This window comes from Papaver somniferum, chromosome 5 (assembly GCF_003573695.1).
Source record: "Papaver somniferum cultivar HN1 chromosome 5, ASM357369v1, whole genome shotgun sequence".
NCBI lineage: Eukaryota > Viridiplantae > Streptophyta > Magnoliopsida > Ranunculales > Papaveraceae > Papaver > Papaver somniferum.
The window spans coordinates 204,028,172-204,044,003 of NC_039362.1; the positions used below are offsets into that span (position 1 = coordinate 204,028,172).

Here is a 15,832-nt window from a genome sequence, read left to right on the forward strand (position 1 = left end):
TTCCCACGACACCCAGCTCATCTTCCTCCTGCCATCATCTTCTCCCCATAAAAACTTCCTCATAATAGTGTTTAACCTTTTCTCGATCGAAGCTGGCATAACATGAAGAGACATAAAGTACACTGCTAGACTTTCAAGAGAGCTTTTTGTTAAAACGATCCTGCCAGCTTTATTCAAGAACTTTCATTCCACGGATCTAACTTCTTTTGCATAGATTGAAATAATAACCTCTCAGATAAGAGTGTTTCTTCTGCCAACTCCAATAGGCATTCCCAAATAAGTCACCGGAAGAAACTCCACCTTGCAGCCCAACTCTTGCGCCAAATCTTCCACCAAATCGTCTTCCCCAATACTGATCATAGAGATTTTCTCTAGGTTTAACTTTAAACCCGTTAGCACTTCAAACAAAATAAGAACAATGAGCAGTCTTTTACCTCAATTTCTGAAGCATCCAAAAATATAACATTGTCATCAGTGAACTGCAAGTGGGAAACTTTTGTTCTCTCCATCCACCACTTGAAAACCACTAATCCTACTGTTTGAAACAACATCATTTAACAAAAGAGAAAGCACTTCAACCACAAGAATAAAGAGAAAGGGTGACAATGGGTCACCCTGCCGAATGCCTTTTGTAGGTTTTATCAGATTATTCGCTTCTCCGTTCACCAAAATCGAAAACTGGAATGTAGTCACACACCACCTTTTCCACTCAATCCATTTATCTCCAAAACCGTTTTTTCTTAAAATAGCAAATAGTGCAGGTCAACTTACGTTGTCAAACGCCTTCTGCATGTCTATTTTGCACATAATACCCGGTTTTTTCTGACGTAATCTGCTGTCAATGCACTCATTAGCAATCAAAATGCCATCAAGGATCTGTTTATCCTTAACAAGAGCCCTTTGAGCGTTAGAAATTAAACCCGAAATTACCACCTTCAATCTTTCAGTCAACAGCTTCGCTATAATCTTGTAAAAACTGCTAATTAGGCTTAGAGGTCGAAAGTCTTTGATACACGTATTCACACGAGAACCATTTATATTTCTGCTTCTAAAGACCAAACATAAGTGTCGCTGATGATGTGATTCCGTTCTTCTTTCAATTATATCACCAGAATTGGAGCTTGGGTTGTGTGTTGCTAGTGCTTCTGATCGTTATAGTTTAGTAAATTAGGTCATCGGGCCATGTATTTATGTGCTCAATTTAATTTTAGAGTTTGATCTAAACTTTGCTATTCATTTTATGCTGCCCGCAAAAAAATTTTTTTTGCACCCCCTCTCTCAATTTCCTGGCTCCGTCACTGCGTGTATATCACCTGCACACAGTCGTATGTAAATCAAACCCACTCCCAACTTACAATTCAGTACGCCATGTTTTTCGCTGTTCACATACCTTTATTTCCACCACTTTCTTCTGAAAATACAATTTTTCATTTCAGTATTTCACTCAATTTAGCTTCTTCTGCTGCTAAATGGGTCACAGTTCGGATTCAGATGATGAAGCGTCGATTTATGCAACATTAATAAATGATACTCCAGAGACTGCAAGAATTGGATGATGAGTCAGACAAAGAGAGAGATGTATTTAATAAGTTGCTACTCATGGGCCTAGTTAGCAATTCGGGGTACGGAGGGAAGTTCGGGACGGCATACGTTCGGGAATTAGACGGATTCGGGCAGATCGAATTCGGTCAAAAATCCAGTCAACGGTACATTATTTGGCAGTAGTTCGGAACGGCATACGTACGTGTATAATTCGTTTTTAAGATATGAAGTCGGCTTAAGAAATTCAGCATGTATAAAAAAAATGAAAATATAGAATTTACAGGTGGGGTGTATTGATTTGCAGTTTAAATGCTTATATATAAAATACCTTCTGACGATAACACCAACATGTGGTTGGTCTGGTGGTTCAGGCGCTAGTGGGGGACCTTAAGGTGCTGTGTTCGAATCTCTCCAGTTGCATTTTTGGAAAAATGTTACAAACTGGCCGAGTGAAACCACCTAGTCTGTCTAACGAGTTGGACCGAGCTCACCTAACCAGGTGAACGAACTAGCTAGCCGAATAATTCGGGAACGCCAATAATTCGTGATATATTCGTAAACCCCATATTATACGCGTAGTGTATTCGGGGTTTAAGTAATTCGGCCGACTGGTTTGGATACGGTCAGTTCGTTCGGATTCGCGAAAAATTCTCCGAATTACTAACTAGGCTCACGGGTCAAATAATAACACTACCTACTACTAGAGCTAGAGGAGAGCAGCTGGGAGAAAAAGAAGAAGAAGAAGAAGAAGAAAAGACTGAGAGAAAAATGGCGACTGAGAAAATGGGGATCAAGATCGAAAGCAACCCTGATGAATCCAAACTCACTAGCCTCGGCGTAAGATCTTGGCCCAAGTAAGCTCTCTCTTCCCCTCTCTCTGTATCTCTTTATAATCGCTTTTTTCTTCATTTTTTACTGTTTTTTTTTTCTAGGGTACAAGTAGAATCTGCTGCTGCAACTAAAATTAGTTATTGAATCATTCAGTTATGCGAAAAATTTCACTTTTTTACGGGTTAATGCTAGATTAATATGGTAGTAGCTTGTGATAAAAGGGTATGAATCAGTCGCTGCTATTTGGAACAACTCAAGGCGCCAAAAGGGGTGATTGAGGTGCCTAGGCGCCTCACCCAACCAAGGCGAGGCCTTTATCTAGGATTTTTTTTGTCAAACCTGATTAAGCAACCTAAACCTTACATATAGCACTGAGGTCTTTATTTGTACTCCCTCCGTTTCTGGAAAAGTGATACTTTCACTTTTCAATTTGGCCTATTTTTAGGCTAAAATGAGAAAGTGAAAGTATCACTTTTCCAGAAACGGAGGTAGTATTTTGGAATCACTAGTTACACTGAGATTAACCCCCCCCCCCCCCCTCATTTGTCTTTTGAGTAATATATCACCTAATGCCTGATGGTTTAGTAGCGTAGTTGAAAAATGATGTATGACTAATGCTGCAGCTTCGTATTGTATGTACCCCAACACCTCGCCCGAAACAACGTACGCTAAAATGCTTGAGCAAAATTGAACCCAAATATTATCTTCTGAAATTTTGTTGCATTGGTCATGTGAGTAATGAGTATCCACTAGATTGGAAATATTGCTGAACCCATGGACTACTTCCTTAGACTTTTAGCACCAATATGAACGTCTGTTAGACAATTGTCAGATTAATCGCCTTTTTCTTCAGTTTTTCTGAGTTATTTTCTAGGATAGTAGTAGTAGTAGTATCTGATGTGACTAAAACTAGTTATTTGATTCATTCAGTCAAACGATGTGCAGAAATTTTCAGTTTTTTATGGTTTAATGCTAGATTTCCATGGTTGTAGCTTGTGATAAAAGAGTATGAGTCGCTGCAATTAGGAAAACTCTTCAGAGTATGTTACTCTAGGCGCCGAAGTGGTAGTTGAGATGCCTGGGCGCCTCGCCCAACCAAGATGAGGCCTTTATTTAGGGAATTTTTCTTATAACCTGATTAAGCAACCCAAACCCAATAATACAGAATTGAGGTCTTTGTTTATTACTTTGAATTCAGTAGTTTCGCTGAGGTTAAAGCCTTGCTCATTTGTCTTTTGAGTAATATATTACATAAATGGTCTTATAGTTGAAAAATAATGTATGACTAGTGGTGCGGCTTCATATTTATACCCCTATGCAGTGCCGCTACCTTGTCCCAATCAACATAGGCTGAGATGCTTGAGCAAACTTCAACCATAATCTAACATTGATCTTCCGAAATTTGACTCATTCATGTAAAGTATGTCATATGGATATCCACTAGATGCTCTTCCTTAGATCTGTAATACCAACAATCATCATGTATGAACAGTACATTGTTAGATATATATATGCATCATTTTTTAAAAACTCTGTTTGTATAACTGGATTAACCTGAAGGATTTTGCTAACTGTGGTAATTTGATTGATAAATTAGATGGGAAGGACCCCCAAGCACATTTCCATGGACGTTTACTTCAAATGAAACGTGTTACCTGTTGAAAGGGAAAGTGAAAGTTACTCCTGATGGTTACAATGACTTTGTTGAGATTGGTGCTGGGGATTTAGTAGTCTTCCCCAAAGGAATGAAGTGCACTTGGGAAATTTCAGAAGCTGTTGACAAGCACTACAACTGCGAATAGTTCAGATAATTTGTATCAGGAATGACCACATACGATGTGTCTGGTTTTCTGAATGTGCATGAATAGGTTCTGTAATGCTTATTGGGTAATTGACTAATTGTATTAGACGGAGATGTGATAATCTAGACTTGTTGCATTCATTTTCAAGTAATAGAATCCGACTCTAAATATTGTCCTCGGGTCTCGTACTTCGCTATCCAGACTTGACTATTGTATAGAGGTAAGTCTAGCAAATGTACAAAGAGAGAAGAGAAACGTCTCAACCTTTTCCTGTCCAGGTTCGATTTCTATACATTTTCCTGCACAGCTTAGGATTTTAAGATAGAAAACTAGATATCAGGGTTCATACCATTATAGTGGCACCAAAATAGATATCCAAGCTTCTCACATTTTTTTCACAAAGAGAGAAGGAAATCTCTGACTATTATTAAGATTTTTCGGTTTAAGTTCTTCTGCATCTACAGAGATGATAGACTATTATTATTAAAAAAAAATGAAAAATGAACTGTGCCAACCCGACATGGCTCACTTACATTGAGCAGGGATGGGAAAATCCTGACAGTTAAATCTGAGTTTAGGTTGACGAGCCTTCAGTTGGACTTGGTTGAGGTTAATGAACCTCCGGTTGGCCTTATAAGAGCATCAACACTCAACTTGCTCAGCTTTCTATTCCACAAAGAGAATGAATATCAGGGAGAAATGAAAAGGGTTGGTGTTTCATTCCCTCCTCAACGGACTGATGCCAATTTAGACTGCTGCGCGTACAACCCATTCACCGCACTGGGAAATTGTTGTGCTTTCCTTCTTCTTTTTGTTACCACCGTGTACCCTGCTCCATCTCCATTGTTATTCTTCCCCACATCCGAGACATTAGCCTGGCCATGTTCAGAGCAGTGAGCTTCAGAGTCTCTTTTATTTTCATTCCCGTATACAACTTTGATGATTGCGCTGTCCCTTTCAATTGGATCTGAAGAATGTCCTAAAACTTCCTTGTTCCCGTCTCCAACTGAACTTTTATCTGAAATATCTAAGTTACTATGAACAGACTTCACAATGAAGCTAAGCAGTATCTGCCTTGCAAGCTCTGATTTTTCTGTCTTGTTGCCGCTGCTTCCCATCTTCTCTCTAGTACCTGTAAGGACACTGCCTCCACCATCATGATTATTTCCAGCAGAACCAGAAAGCGCGGTCTGAGATTCTATGATTCCGGTTGTCGAAGTGGGTTGCCAAGCTTTTCCAGGAACAAATTCAGGTGCATGCGGGTTCATAATTTTTGATGCAGTCCCTGCAATATGGTTTTGGGAACCATGTTTCATATGAAAGGTATTGCCAGCTCTGTAGTATAATGGTGATCTAGGGCCGAAAGGTACCCTTGAGGCAATTGATGGATGAGGAATTCCCATAGGAGGCAACGAAACCGCACTTTGGTTGGCCCTTACATCATAAACATCTGTTGTAGCAACTGAACTGAAAGGGAGAGGCCCAGGATTGAATGGTTGAGCTGCAGCCGAAAGCTTACTTCCATTACTTTCACTGGACTTCTCAAGGCTTTCCTTCTGTTCAAGGGACTCCTCAATTTCAGTTTCACTTTGAATGGTTGTGGACGGTGTTTCCTCTTCTTTTTCAACTTCCATGACACTCTTTTCTGATTTTTCTTCCTTTAATATCTTTGGTTGAACATCATGAACGATTTGAGTGGTAGCTGATGGTTCGTTTTTCAACTCTCCTTGTTTCTCCAACACCACTGGCTTTAAGATTGTCCCCGGAGGTGCCACAGCCACTTCTTTATAAGAGAGAGTCTTGGAAGCCATTGATGTGAGAGTTGCCGGTGGTATGGGATTTATTGCCTGCAATTTAGTTTGATTTTCTGAAACATTTGGGATCACAGCCTTGGGTAGTTTGGGAGCAACTGATGACTTTGAGGTTGTTTGTCGAACTGGTGAGCTTTTCTTGCAGCTTGCATCTACATATTCAGAGAGCTCAGTGCCGTTGATTTTTATCTTTGCAGGGGCTTGTTTCTTATGGTCATTCCGGCGACCTCCAATTTTTCCTTGTCTTCCTTTTGAATTGGCTTCTTGCCAACCTTCATCAGATGTTTCTTCTATAATTTCTCGGTTTATAGGCGTCAGCTCCAACTTACCCACATCGTTATTTTCTCGAAGTTTTTGCGAATAGGTTAGATCTGACGATCCTTTATCTTTGCTTTCTTCTGCGATCAAAGAAGTGTTTGTTGAGCTAACATTGACCATGATGTCGGAAATCTGATCGTGTTTTTCTTCTTTAGGCTTGTCATCAGTCTGGAACACCTATTAATCATCATAAAAGTTAATTAAAACATGAAATTTTTCTTTTTATTTCATCATTATCTAGGCAAAATTTGCCGGATGAAAATGAAAGAAAAAGGCATAAATTGTTATTAAGGAGCATGGTAAATTTGATTGCAGTTTGCATAAATAAAGCCTTACGACGAAAAGGGTGCAAGAATTTTGACCATATTTAAAAATTTATCACACTTTTGCCTTTTCCATTATTGTCCGAAACGCCAATCACAGTCATAATTCAGTATAGCTTCCTAAGAAATCAAAGATTTTTCCCTCATTTGCAGCATGCAGAATTTCTCGGACGCCAAGTGCAGTCTTTATGTGTTTGTTGTTAAATTCATTAGGAAGTTCAGATCAAGAACATGGGTTTTTTATGCTCTATAACTAAGGTTATATTTGCAAATTACCTTAGCACGTCTTTGTCTTTTCTGCATGTCTCTTCCCTTGGCTTCTTTATCTGGATTTATGTAATCCAAGAGATCTGACACACTGCAAAAGAAAGTGTCGAAAGACATTGTTAATGATATTCTGCGAGATGAAAACTCAACCAAAGATTGAAGCAAGTAATAGCATTCAGTACCTAAGGTGACCTTTTCTAGCAATGGAAGCATCTGGTTTTGGAGTACCATTGCGAGCGGCTTCTTGCTGTTCTAAGACTTTTGATTCAAAATACTCGAGCCATGCAGCAGCATCCTGAGGGAGAAAACAGATGGTTAATACAATTGTGTACTTTTGGCGACTAATTATCATTGTTTAATTCTTGCATTCTACTCATCTACATCTGTTTTGTTGTGTTATTCAACAATTTAACTTCTACTTTAAGATACCCGTTACTTTACCAGCCTACTGGAGACTTCTTCATAAAGATACACATACTAGATTAGTTAACCAGATTTGATTACCCGAGTACGAAGATCATCTGGTCCAAGTTTTGCTTGTAGTATCTGTAATGTTGTTTGTTCATGTTGTACACTGAGAGAATAAGCTTCCATCAAAGAAAGAGCTATGGCTATGGCATGATAACTTGCAGCTGTCTGTCAAGTTTAAAAGGAAAATAAAACAGTACTGTCATCAGATTTGCATATGGAGGATTCTTGGTCAAGTATACAAACCAAGTATGTTTTCCCGCAGGGAAAAAAGAAGGAAATTGCTATCCTAAACTTGGATTTTGATTAAAATGAGAGAAACCTGTATATGGTCAGCACCCAATAGCCTCTCATTGCATTTGAGGGCTTCGTGTAGGTATCTGAGCGCAACATGGACGTTTCCCATTCCCTCCTCCATCATAGCCACATTAATATATGTTGCAGCAGTGTTTGGGTGTGATAGGCCACATGTGAAATGTAGAAGATACAATGCCCGATTGACATACCTGTCATTTAAAACAGAAATGGTCAATAGAATTACAGCAAAAATAAGGGCAGAGCACCCGAGAAATAAATTACTTCAACTTGTTGGGAAGAGCTCGTATATTCAATCCCAATATTCACTTTCTTGTATATCTCTCATGAATAAGTCCTAGTTAGGTCAACCTAAACTAAAGAGTTTCAGCTATACAAATTCAGATGAAGACATATGTCAACTGAAAGGATTCGAATCAGTTTTGGATTATTAACCTCCTTCGTTCATTCTTACAAATTCATTGATAACGCTGAACATGAATAGCAAAGTGAAAAACATTAAACCATATAATTCATTAACTTACTTCAGAGCTAACTCAATGTGTTGCAAGCGATAGTAAAACACAGAAAGGTCCCCATAGCTTTTCATTGTATCTGGATGGTCTAACCCGAGTTCCCTCTCATTGATATCTAAAGCCTTCTGTTGGTATATAGTCGCCTGAGGAGAGAACATAGAGATGTCAAACAAAGCAAGGTGAAACGGTGCACCACGCTTCGCAAGTAGTTTGAAGACATTTTTTTCTGAAACTCAAAGTTTTGCTATTTGGGCATGAACGAATCCCATAGACAACTGGCAACAAATCAGACGAGTGAAATTTCATTTAACCAATAAGAAATAAACCTAGTGCTTAAATATATGTTGTTAAAGATGAAAATATGGGAGCCTTAGGTGGAAAAATTCTCTAGTTTTTTATGGTGGACTGGCTTTGGACATCCTACAGCTTCATAACTACGGAATTCATAATATACTTCTCAACCTAATTGATGAAGTAGTGTGACAAAAATGCCCATGCACAAAAAGTAATGCAATAAAGAATGACAAAAAATCAACTTACCTGATTAAAATCCCCAGTATGATAAAGAACTACTGCTAGCAGACTGTATGCACTTGCTGTTGTTCGGTGATAGGGCCCACAAACGGCCATTATCTTTGACAGAGCCTATAAATCAACATACTTGATAAGAAATCAGATATATGGAAGTCATAACTCGAACAATATGCTTTTCAGTAATGACTATTACCTTTGTACCACAGTTCACTGCATCTTCTAGCTTTCCTTTATCCAATGCAGTCTTAGATGCCTCCAGCAAGGTACGACCATCTGCAGAGGAGCATGTCACATGCTGCAGAAAAGAATTCAGGAAACTATTTTATTATACATTTATCCAGTTACAAGCTTACAATAAAAATACTTAGAAGGAAAGAAAATTGGAAAGATGCACTGAACCCTACTTTACAGATTGGGATCATGCTGACAACATCTGATCTCTTGAAAGGGTTACCATTGTCCATATCGTAATCTCTTGGAACCAACTCCACTCCAACCTGGATAAATAAAAAATGATAACTAATAACCCCATACTGAATCAATGACAACCAAGTTAATTGTCAGGACAAGGATACCTTATGGCAAAGTCCCCTAAGAATTGCAAACTTCCTCAAGTGTTGAAACTCATCTTGGAGCGACCAACCAAATTTTGTTGCCAGAAAAGTATTTAGCCACTTCATTTTTAGCACATAGTCATTGCTTTCCTCCATGCAGGACCCAAGCAAGAAATTCAAGGTTGAGGCAATTGCTGAAGACAAGTCTGACGGTTTCTCAGTTGATGCTATGACGGCTTTAAGAATGTGTTTGAATGCTCGGGTAACCATCTCATGGACACAAAGTGATTGTATATGAGGGAGTTTCTCTGCAAGTTTCACCTGGTTTTGTATGGCGAGATGAGAAATGTTAGATACTTAAATTTGAAGGATGGGCCATTGCTTCATACACCATTTGGCAAGGTCAAGATTGTCAAGGAAACATTAAAACCTCCATTCCGTAAATAAGTTTGACCTGCTTTTCTATGGTGAGATGAGAGACGATAACAATTAAGTACTTAAATTTGAAGGAGTGGCAAGGTTAAAATTGTCGAGGAAACATTAAAACTTCACTGCGTGCATGATATAATTTCATAGTTCTACCGAAGAGAATTAATTCTGGCCAGAAACCACTGCATCAGCAAAGTGTTGGCTTAGCCAAGTTGGTGTCAAGTGTCAACTTGGTGTTTGTAGATCTCAGTAGATACTTAAACGAAAAGCAACGCTTGTTACTCGAGGTAAAAAATAGAAGTGCACAATTATTTCTCACCACAGTCCCCAATGAGCGCATTTGCAGTCCCCTCGTATGCATAAAGTCAGTTAATGTGCGTCCGTCTACTGGAGAAAGCTCAAGTGATCCAAAGTCGGCAACCTACCAATAGAATGCCTTTACCTCATAAGTTTCACGTAAGAGTATATAATATATGTAATTAAGAGACTTGTACAGATACAAAACGGAGAGTACCAGCTTTGGAAGTGCAACTTCGTCATAGTATTTGTGCGCAGTCTCAATCAGCTCATCCAATGACTGCTTGGATAACAAAATTTGACTAATATCAATTGAGCATTCAACAGAGACATGACAAAGAAACACCAAAACCAAAACCTTCCTATAACGAACAACATTTTCATCCTCGTTGTTGTACTAGATCATTTTTCACATCCTTATTTATGATGAGGAGGGTTCCGTTGCACATGCTTAAAATGACATGACAATAAATTTTTGATATTCTTGGGCTTAATCGACCGACATGAGAATGAACTAGAAGCTAGTTTCTATAAGGACTGTCATTTCCTGAACTCCTATCTGCAAAGTAATGGCTTTATGCTTCTCGATTCCTTAAGACGTATGGAGGTAGGCTTTCAGTTTACCAGCCGTTGAGTGTGTTTCCTTCCAATGGTTTTCTTGTAACAAGCATTTCAGGTTAAATAATATCACCATACAACTAACATAGTGATGTGCTAGAATTCACCTCACTTGATTTTGTGGACCTATACCCAAACCAAAAATTGCACCCAACCTAAAATCTAACCCATGATTGAAATATGTCATCGTGACCCAAAAATGATGAAAGGTATCTAATTGAAAATTAAAGTTGGTGCACGTCCCACGAAACAAAGATGGTGTCAAAGTGAGTTATGATAAAGATCACCTTTTGGTGAAGACCCGTTCCAGATGCTTCCAGACGCAAGAAGGCTGCCTCAGGAATCAGTTTTCTTAATTCGGCCTTATCCCTGCATGAATCCTCTGAATCAGACATTTCCCCTATATCCATGCTCTCTGATCTTGAATCTCCCTCACTGGTATCCAACTCTCTCTTCTTTAACACTTTTAATTGCTTCCCCAAACCTTTAACAGCTAATTCAGATTTCTTGTTTTCCTCTTCACTCCCATTGTGACCGCTACTTTCAGAAGTTTCCTGTTTTTGCAGATGCTGCACCAAACAAGAGCCTAGCTCCCATCTGAATGATCTTTCTGAATTCGTTGAATTCTCATCTAACTTAGCCAAGCTATCTTTCATAACTGTCCGCACTGAACACCTTGCAGCCTCCAGATCATCTGAAATTTTAGGAGAGCCTTCCATGAACGGTTCTTTATTGAGCAGATTCCTTAAGCTGTAAAATACAGAGCACCAAAATCATTGCTCTTTGATCTTTCCGATTTTGAAAGAGATGTTCACAATTTCAGAGAATAATATTCATGGAGATACATTAGTATCATATCTCTTGCAATATATCACAACATTATGCACCTCAATTGGCATGGTTCTACATATATTCATGCGATCATCACAACCACCAACGAAACTTGACATAACTAAAGAATAATTCTATGCAATAAGAAAGAGGGGCATGTTCGAGTAATAATACTGTTACATAGATTTGTACACACATATTTGCATGCAAGAAATACTTTCCTAACTATATAGATGTATAAGGATACCTGTTAACATTAAGGGAATTGGCACCTCCGTGCAGTTGATCTTCACAATCGATATCCATCCAATTACCCTTCTTGACATTACCCACGACTTTGATTGTAGCAGTGTATCCACAGTATCTGACAATGACAATTCCCAATGTGGAAGTATCCTGGAAGATTACTCATGCTGCTTTAGATTTTAAGGTACGAATGAGAAATATTGAACTACATGAAATAAATAAAAAAGAAATACAATCGGAACGAATTTATTCTTACATGAATAACTACACTCTCATCTGCAGTAACCCCTTTCAGTAGATTTTTTTGAGCAACCTCCTTTTCAGACATACAAAGTGTCTGGTTCCCGTCGATTTTGTTTTCAAGCAAAGACCTTCCCACCAGAACATTGTCTCGCCTTACCACAATATACAAGTCCCCAGCGAGCTCTTCATGTACCAAGTTTTTTGAACTTGCATTGGAGTCTAAAAGTCGACGAATTGCTGAAATAGCCTTAACAACTGAGACATCTACAAAAATACCATGTAGCAAAAAGGCCTTCCTATCTCGAACCAGTCTCTCATCTTCAGTTTGGCATGGCAGACATGCCAACATAGAGAATTCTGTGGCCCAAGGTCTGTGATCATATTTACTATCTTGTTCATGACCACCTCCATTGCCACCCCACGCTTCATCTTCTGTTGGATAGGATGGAAACTTAGATGGAGACTCCTGAACGGTTGGAGGAACAAGCCATGTATTCGCCCGAAAGCCATAAGGTAAGTTACCAAACTGGAGAAAAGAAGATATATGTTAATGTGGTTTCGTCATTTTAGAAAGAATAACCTCACATTAAGGCAAAATTCTATCAAAACCTCAAATAAGCACCTTATTGTGTTCTGCAAAAGCTTTCAGTAATGCATCATAAGCCTGCATCAAAATTAAACTTTCAGATAGCACGAAAACCTAAAATGTTTGTAACCGAAGATAATCCAAGTGTTTTATGTATGGCGACTTAAGAGTTCTAATTATTCAGTAAATGGAATTTAATTATTAGACAGAATACTCTGCCATGAACGTCCGTACAGGATGCCTATATAAATTTAACGTTGGGTTTCCGAAATTGCAGGCTACCAATATCTATGGCTGACTTTACTAAAACCATGTGGCATGTGATTTGTCCTGTACTAGATCTACTGCGTAACTAAATAGACACCAAATTTTTGAAATACAGAGACAATTCAATTTCATCTAGTTTACGAATCCATATACATAATCAGGTTTTGTTATATATAAGTACAAGGGTAAGTAGATACAAACATTTGCAAAACCGCGACTAAGCTGTTGAAGTAGATCCACAAGGGAGTGAGTTTCAATTAGCTTCTTTCCTGGACTGCTACTGTAAAACCCTTTTACAGATGCCACTACATTTATTAGTTTCCCATTGCATATCTTAACCTGCACAGTACAACACACAAGCTCAAGATAACACACACGAAAAGATACAAATACCAAAAAACTCACCCTATAATGAAATCACGAGTATCCAATAATGAAATTCTAAGTAACAACATTACCTGTAATTCGAAATAATCACCATCACGCTTTTCATCACAGTCTTTCCAATCACATCTCTTGAGAACTAGAAAAACAAGAATAAAATGACATTAACCAAACACAGTTATAGAGGGAGAGAGAGAGATAATGGCGTTTCCAAATACAAGAGAGAAGAAACTTACATAGAATAGGACTGGAAAGATTAGAGAAAGAGAAGAAATCATAGAAATTGGAGAGTTTTGGGATTGGATGAATAGCTTCCATTCCGAATTTCTCAGAAATTGGAGAAATTATTGATAACAATTCCGAGGATTGAATTTCTCCTCCTCCGTTGTTAAGAATTTGACACGAAGAGGAGCTACTGTTTTTGGTTTTGGGTCGACCTCCTCCTCCATTTTCTTTTTCTTTCTGTTGTTTACCGAACAATGTGGTACAAGCCACAATATCCAGTAGCCTCCGCACGTGTGTCACCGCATCTTGTTCTTCAACATAATCCTCTGCAAATGAGTGGCACCTTTTGTGATTTACAAGTACAAACCAAGATATAATACATACAAAGACAGAACAGAAGAACTAGTGTAATGATTATTTCAATAGGACCCTGAGCCTAATTCGTAGTTATGCACGTTCGTCTCGTGGGTGTACAGGCTAGTGTATTGAAAACAGATTGTGCACTTGTCACATTACCTTCAATAATAGTTAGCAAGCAAGGTTTTAGCATTACAACCTCGGCCGTGTCACTCAATCTCTTCCCTCGAACCTAAATCCATAACCACACTTTATTACTCGTATTGCAACCAATACCTGTACAACCAATAAAAATCTTAATCCATCCTCGCTTACCTCGTGGGACAAAGAATAGTTGGTAAGGTGGCATGTCTCCACATTGACTGCCAAATACTTTCTCACATCGAGGATCTTATCAGTCGAGATTCCCTTCAAAATTGAAATAGAAAAACGTTAAATTATGCATTAATTAGCATTTTACAAACGCAATTCATAACATAGTTTCCTGTACAAACAATATGTAAAATGAAAATAAAGAAGAAAAGAACACCTTAAGCACGATTTCCGAATCATACGGAGTGATAACAGTGATGTCAAGAATACTAGGCACAACTGCATTTTGACAAGAACAATAAGCAAAGTACTCATTAGTAACTTAAATGCGTTTGTTTATGAATAACATGAACTAATAATTGATGATAAAACCCATGACCCTATTCATACTACACAACCTTTCTCTTCTTTTTTCTTCTTTTCTCCTTTGAGTTTGCTACCTTTGCCTTTTCCTGCTTTTGGTGCCATACTTAAACACGAAAGCTAAACAACTGATACAAGCTTTATCTGGAGGAGCAAATGGAAACCAAATTTGGCAGAAACATAAAGATATCGAAGCGTTCGAAAAGGATTTAGTATGTAAAGGGAAGAAGAAGATAGGATAAGGGGAGAAGGTTTTGGGTTTTACTCTTTTTTTCTTTCTTAGATTTTTGAGGAATTCTGACCTCTCGTTGTTGCTTGCGTAATTTTCATCTTCTTTCTTCTCAGTTATATTTATCATACATACATGTGATGAGTTTATAGCTACATCCTACATGGGAGTAAAAGCCCAACTACTAAGACAAAAACTAGGAGAAGATTACCGTTGAAATGAGTGCCACGTGGAGAGTTGTTGACAGGTTTGCCGGTATGGCCGAGAATTTTGTTTTTTTACTTGTCGGGACGTCCGTCAACTTGCTTCTTTCTGACCAATAATTAACCCGGAAAATTGATCGGGAAATCCGTCCCAATACTAACCAGATAACACAAAGGTTCATCGAATCATTGTCATAACGGGTCGGGAAAATCCGAACCTGATTCATTAGCCTAGAAGAAGTTTCGAAATGCGCGCCCACCGTTTCACTTCCTTTACCGACTCGTGAATCAACCGAGTCACACACCCTCTGTCTTCTCAAATCTCAATCTCTTCTGAGTTCTGATCAGTCGATGAGTCTGATGAAAAATAGATGGCCCATCGTGATAAACGTTTGATCAAACTTCCACGGATGAAAGTTGTAAAAATGTTGGATTAAGCGATAGAAGAATCATCAATTCTCTAATGACCTTCTTCTCTTTGATCAAGCACCCGCAACTGACTTGCAGAGACTTCATCAGTGAAACCACCCGCACGTTGTAATTAAAAACACTAAATAAATGTTCTTCTCCAATGTAATCTGTCAAATTGACAAGGTTTTGAATGCCGGGTTAGTGTTAGAAATGCAGAAGAAACAAAGAGGGAGAGGCAGTTTGGGTCTCGATTTTGCCTCCATTTTTCCTGAAGGAAGAAGAGCAAAAGGTTTGAGAAAAAGATCAGCTAGGGCAATTCATAAATTTACCAAAGTATCCTTGTTGACCACGTGTAGAGAATGCATAGATGGTCCTTGTCTTTGGACATTTTTCATTTAGATTTGAACTTAATTCAGTGTAGCTGTAGGCTTCACAGTCCTCTATGTTTGCAAAAGTAGAACTTGGCAGAACAAAGTTGCAAGGGCCATTGGTTGCTAGAAGGCTGCCCATAGGTTCTCAAAATTTGATAGCTTATGTATTTGGCAGAGATA

At 38.5% G+C, this 15,832-nt stretch overlaps 2 protein-coding genes across 2 annotated transcripts; one reads left to right on the forward strand and one right to left on the reverse strand.

Moving 5' to 3' along the window:
* Positions 1–2,224: 2,224 nt before the first annotated feature.
* LOC113278476 lies at positions 2,225–4,363 on the forward strand. The gene is made up of 2 exons (XM_026527301.1): positions 2,225–2,396; positions 3,971–4,363. Exons 1-2 carry the CDS (start codon positions 2,311–2,313, stop codon positions 4,173–4,175), a joined length of 291 nt encoding a protein of 96 aa, XP_026383086.1. The 5' UTR covers positions 2,225–2,310; the 3' UTR covers positions 4,176–4,363.
* Positions 4,364–4,543: 180 nt separating this feature from the next.
* On the reverse strand, positions 4,544–14,773 carry LOC113284374 (protein TSS-like). Its single transcript, XM_026533816.1, has 23 exons — positions 14,474–14,773; positions 14,293–14,354; positions 14,079–14,171; positions 13,923–13,995; positions 13,418–13,732; positions 13,256–13,320; positions 12,999–13,136; positions 12,567–12,608; positions 11,958–12,470; positions 11,703–11,851; positions 10,912–11,374; positions 10,224–10,286; positions 10,029–10,130; positions 9,302–9,601; positions 9,131–9,223; positions 8,920–9,021; positions 8,733–8,837; positions 8,202–8,335; positions 7,685–7,868; positions 7,399–7,530; positions 7,077–7,189; positions 6,904–6,985; positions 4,544–6,481 (listed from the first exon to the last, which is right to left on the reverse strand). The coding sequence occupies exons 1-23, from the start codon at positions 14,541–14,543 to the stop codon at positions 4,904–4,906; spliced, it is 4,971 nt and encodes a 1,656-aa protein (XP_026389601.1). The 5' UTR covers positions 14,544–14,773; the 3' UTR covers positions 4,544–4,903.
* Between the last annotated feature and the right edge of the window lie 1,059 nt (positions 14,774–15,832).

Excerpts from the sequence above, each read along its gene's own strand:
- LOC113278476 (XM_026527301.1), top strand. The coding sequence starts at position 2,311 with ATGGCGACTGAGAAAATGGGGATCAAGATCGAAAGCAACCCTGATGAA. Across the intron at positions 2,397-3,970 it reads GGCGTAAGATCTTGGCCCAA|ATGGGAAGGACCCCCAAGCA; the intron begins GTAAGCTCTCTC and ends TTGATAAATTAG.
- LOC113284374 (XM_026533816.1), bottom strand. The coding sequence starts at position 14,543 with ATGGCACCAAAAGCAGGAAAAGGCAAAGGTAGCAAACTCAAAGGAGAA. Across the intron at positions 12,609-12,998 it reads TTAGTCGCGGTTTTGCAAAT|GCTTATGATGCATTACTGAA; the intron begins GTTTGTATCTAC and ends ATTTTGATGCAG. Across the intron at positions 8,838-8,919 it reads CAGTGAACTGTGGTACAAAG|GCTCTGTCAAAGATAATGGC; the intron begins GTAATAGTCATT and ends GTTGATTTATAG.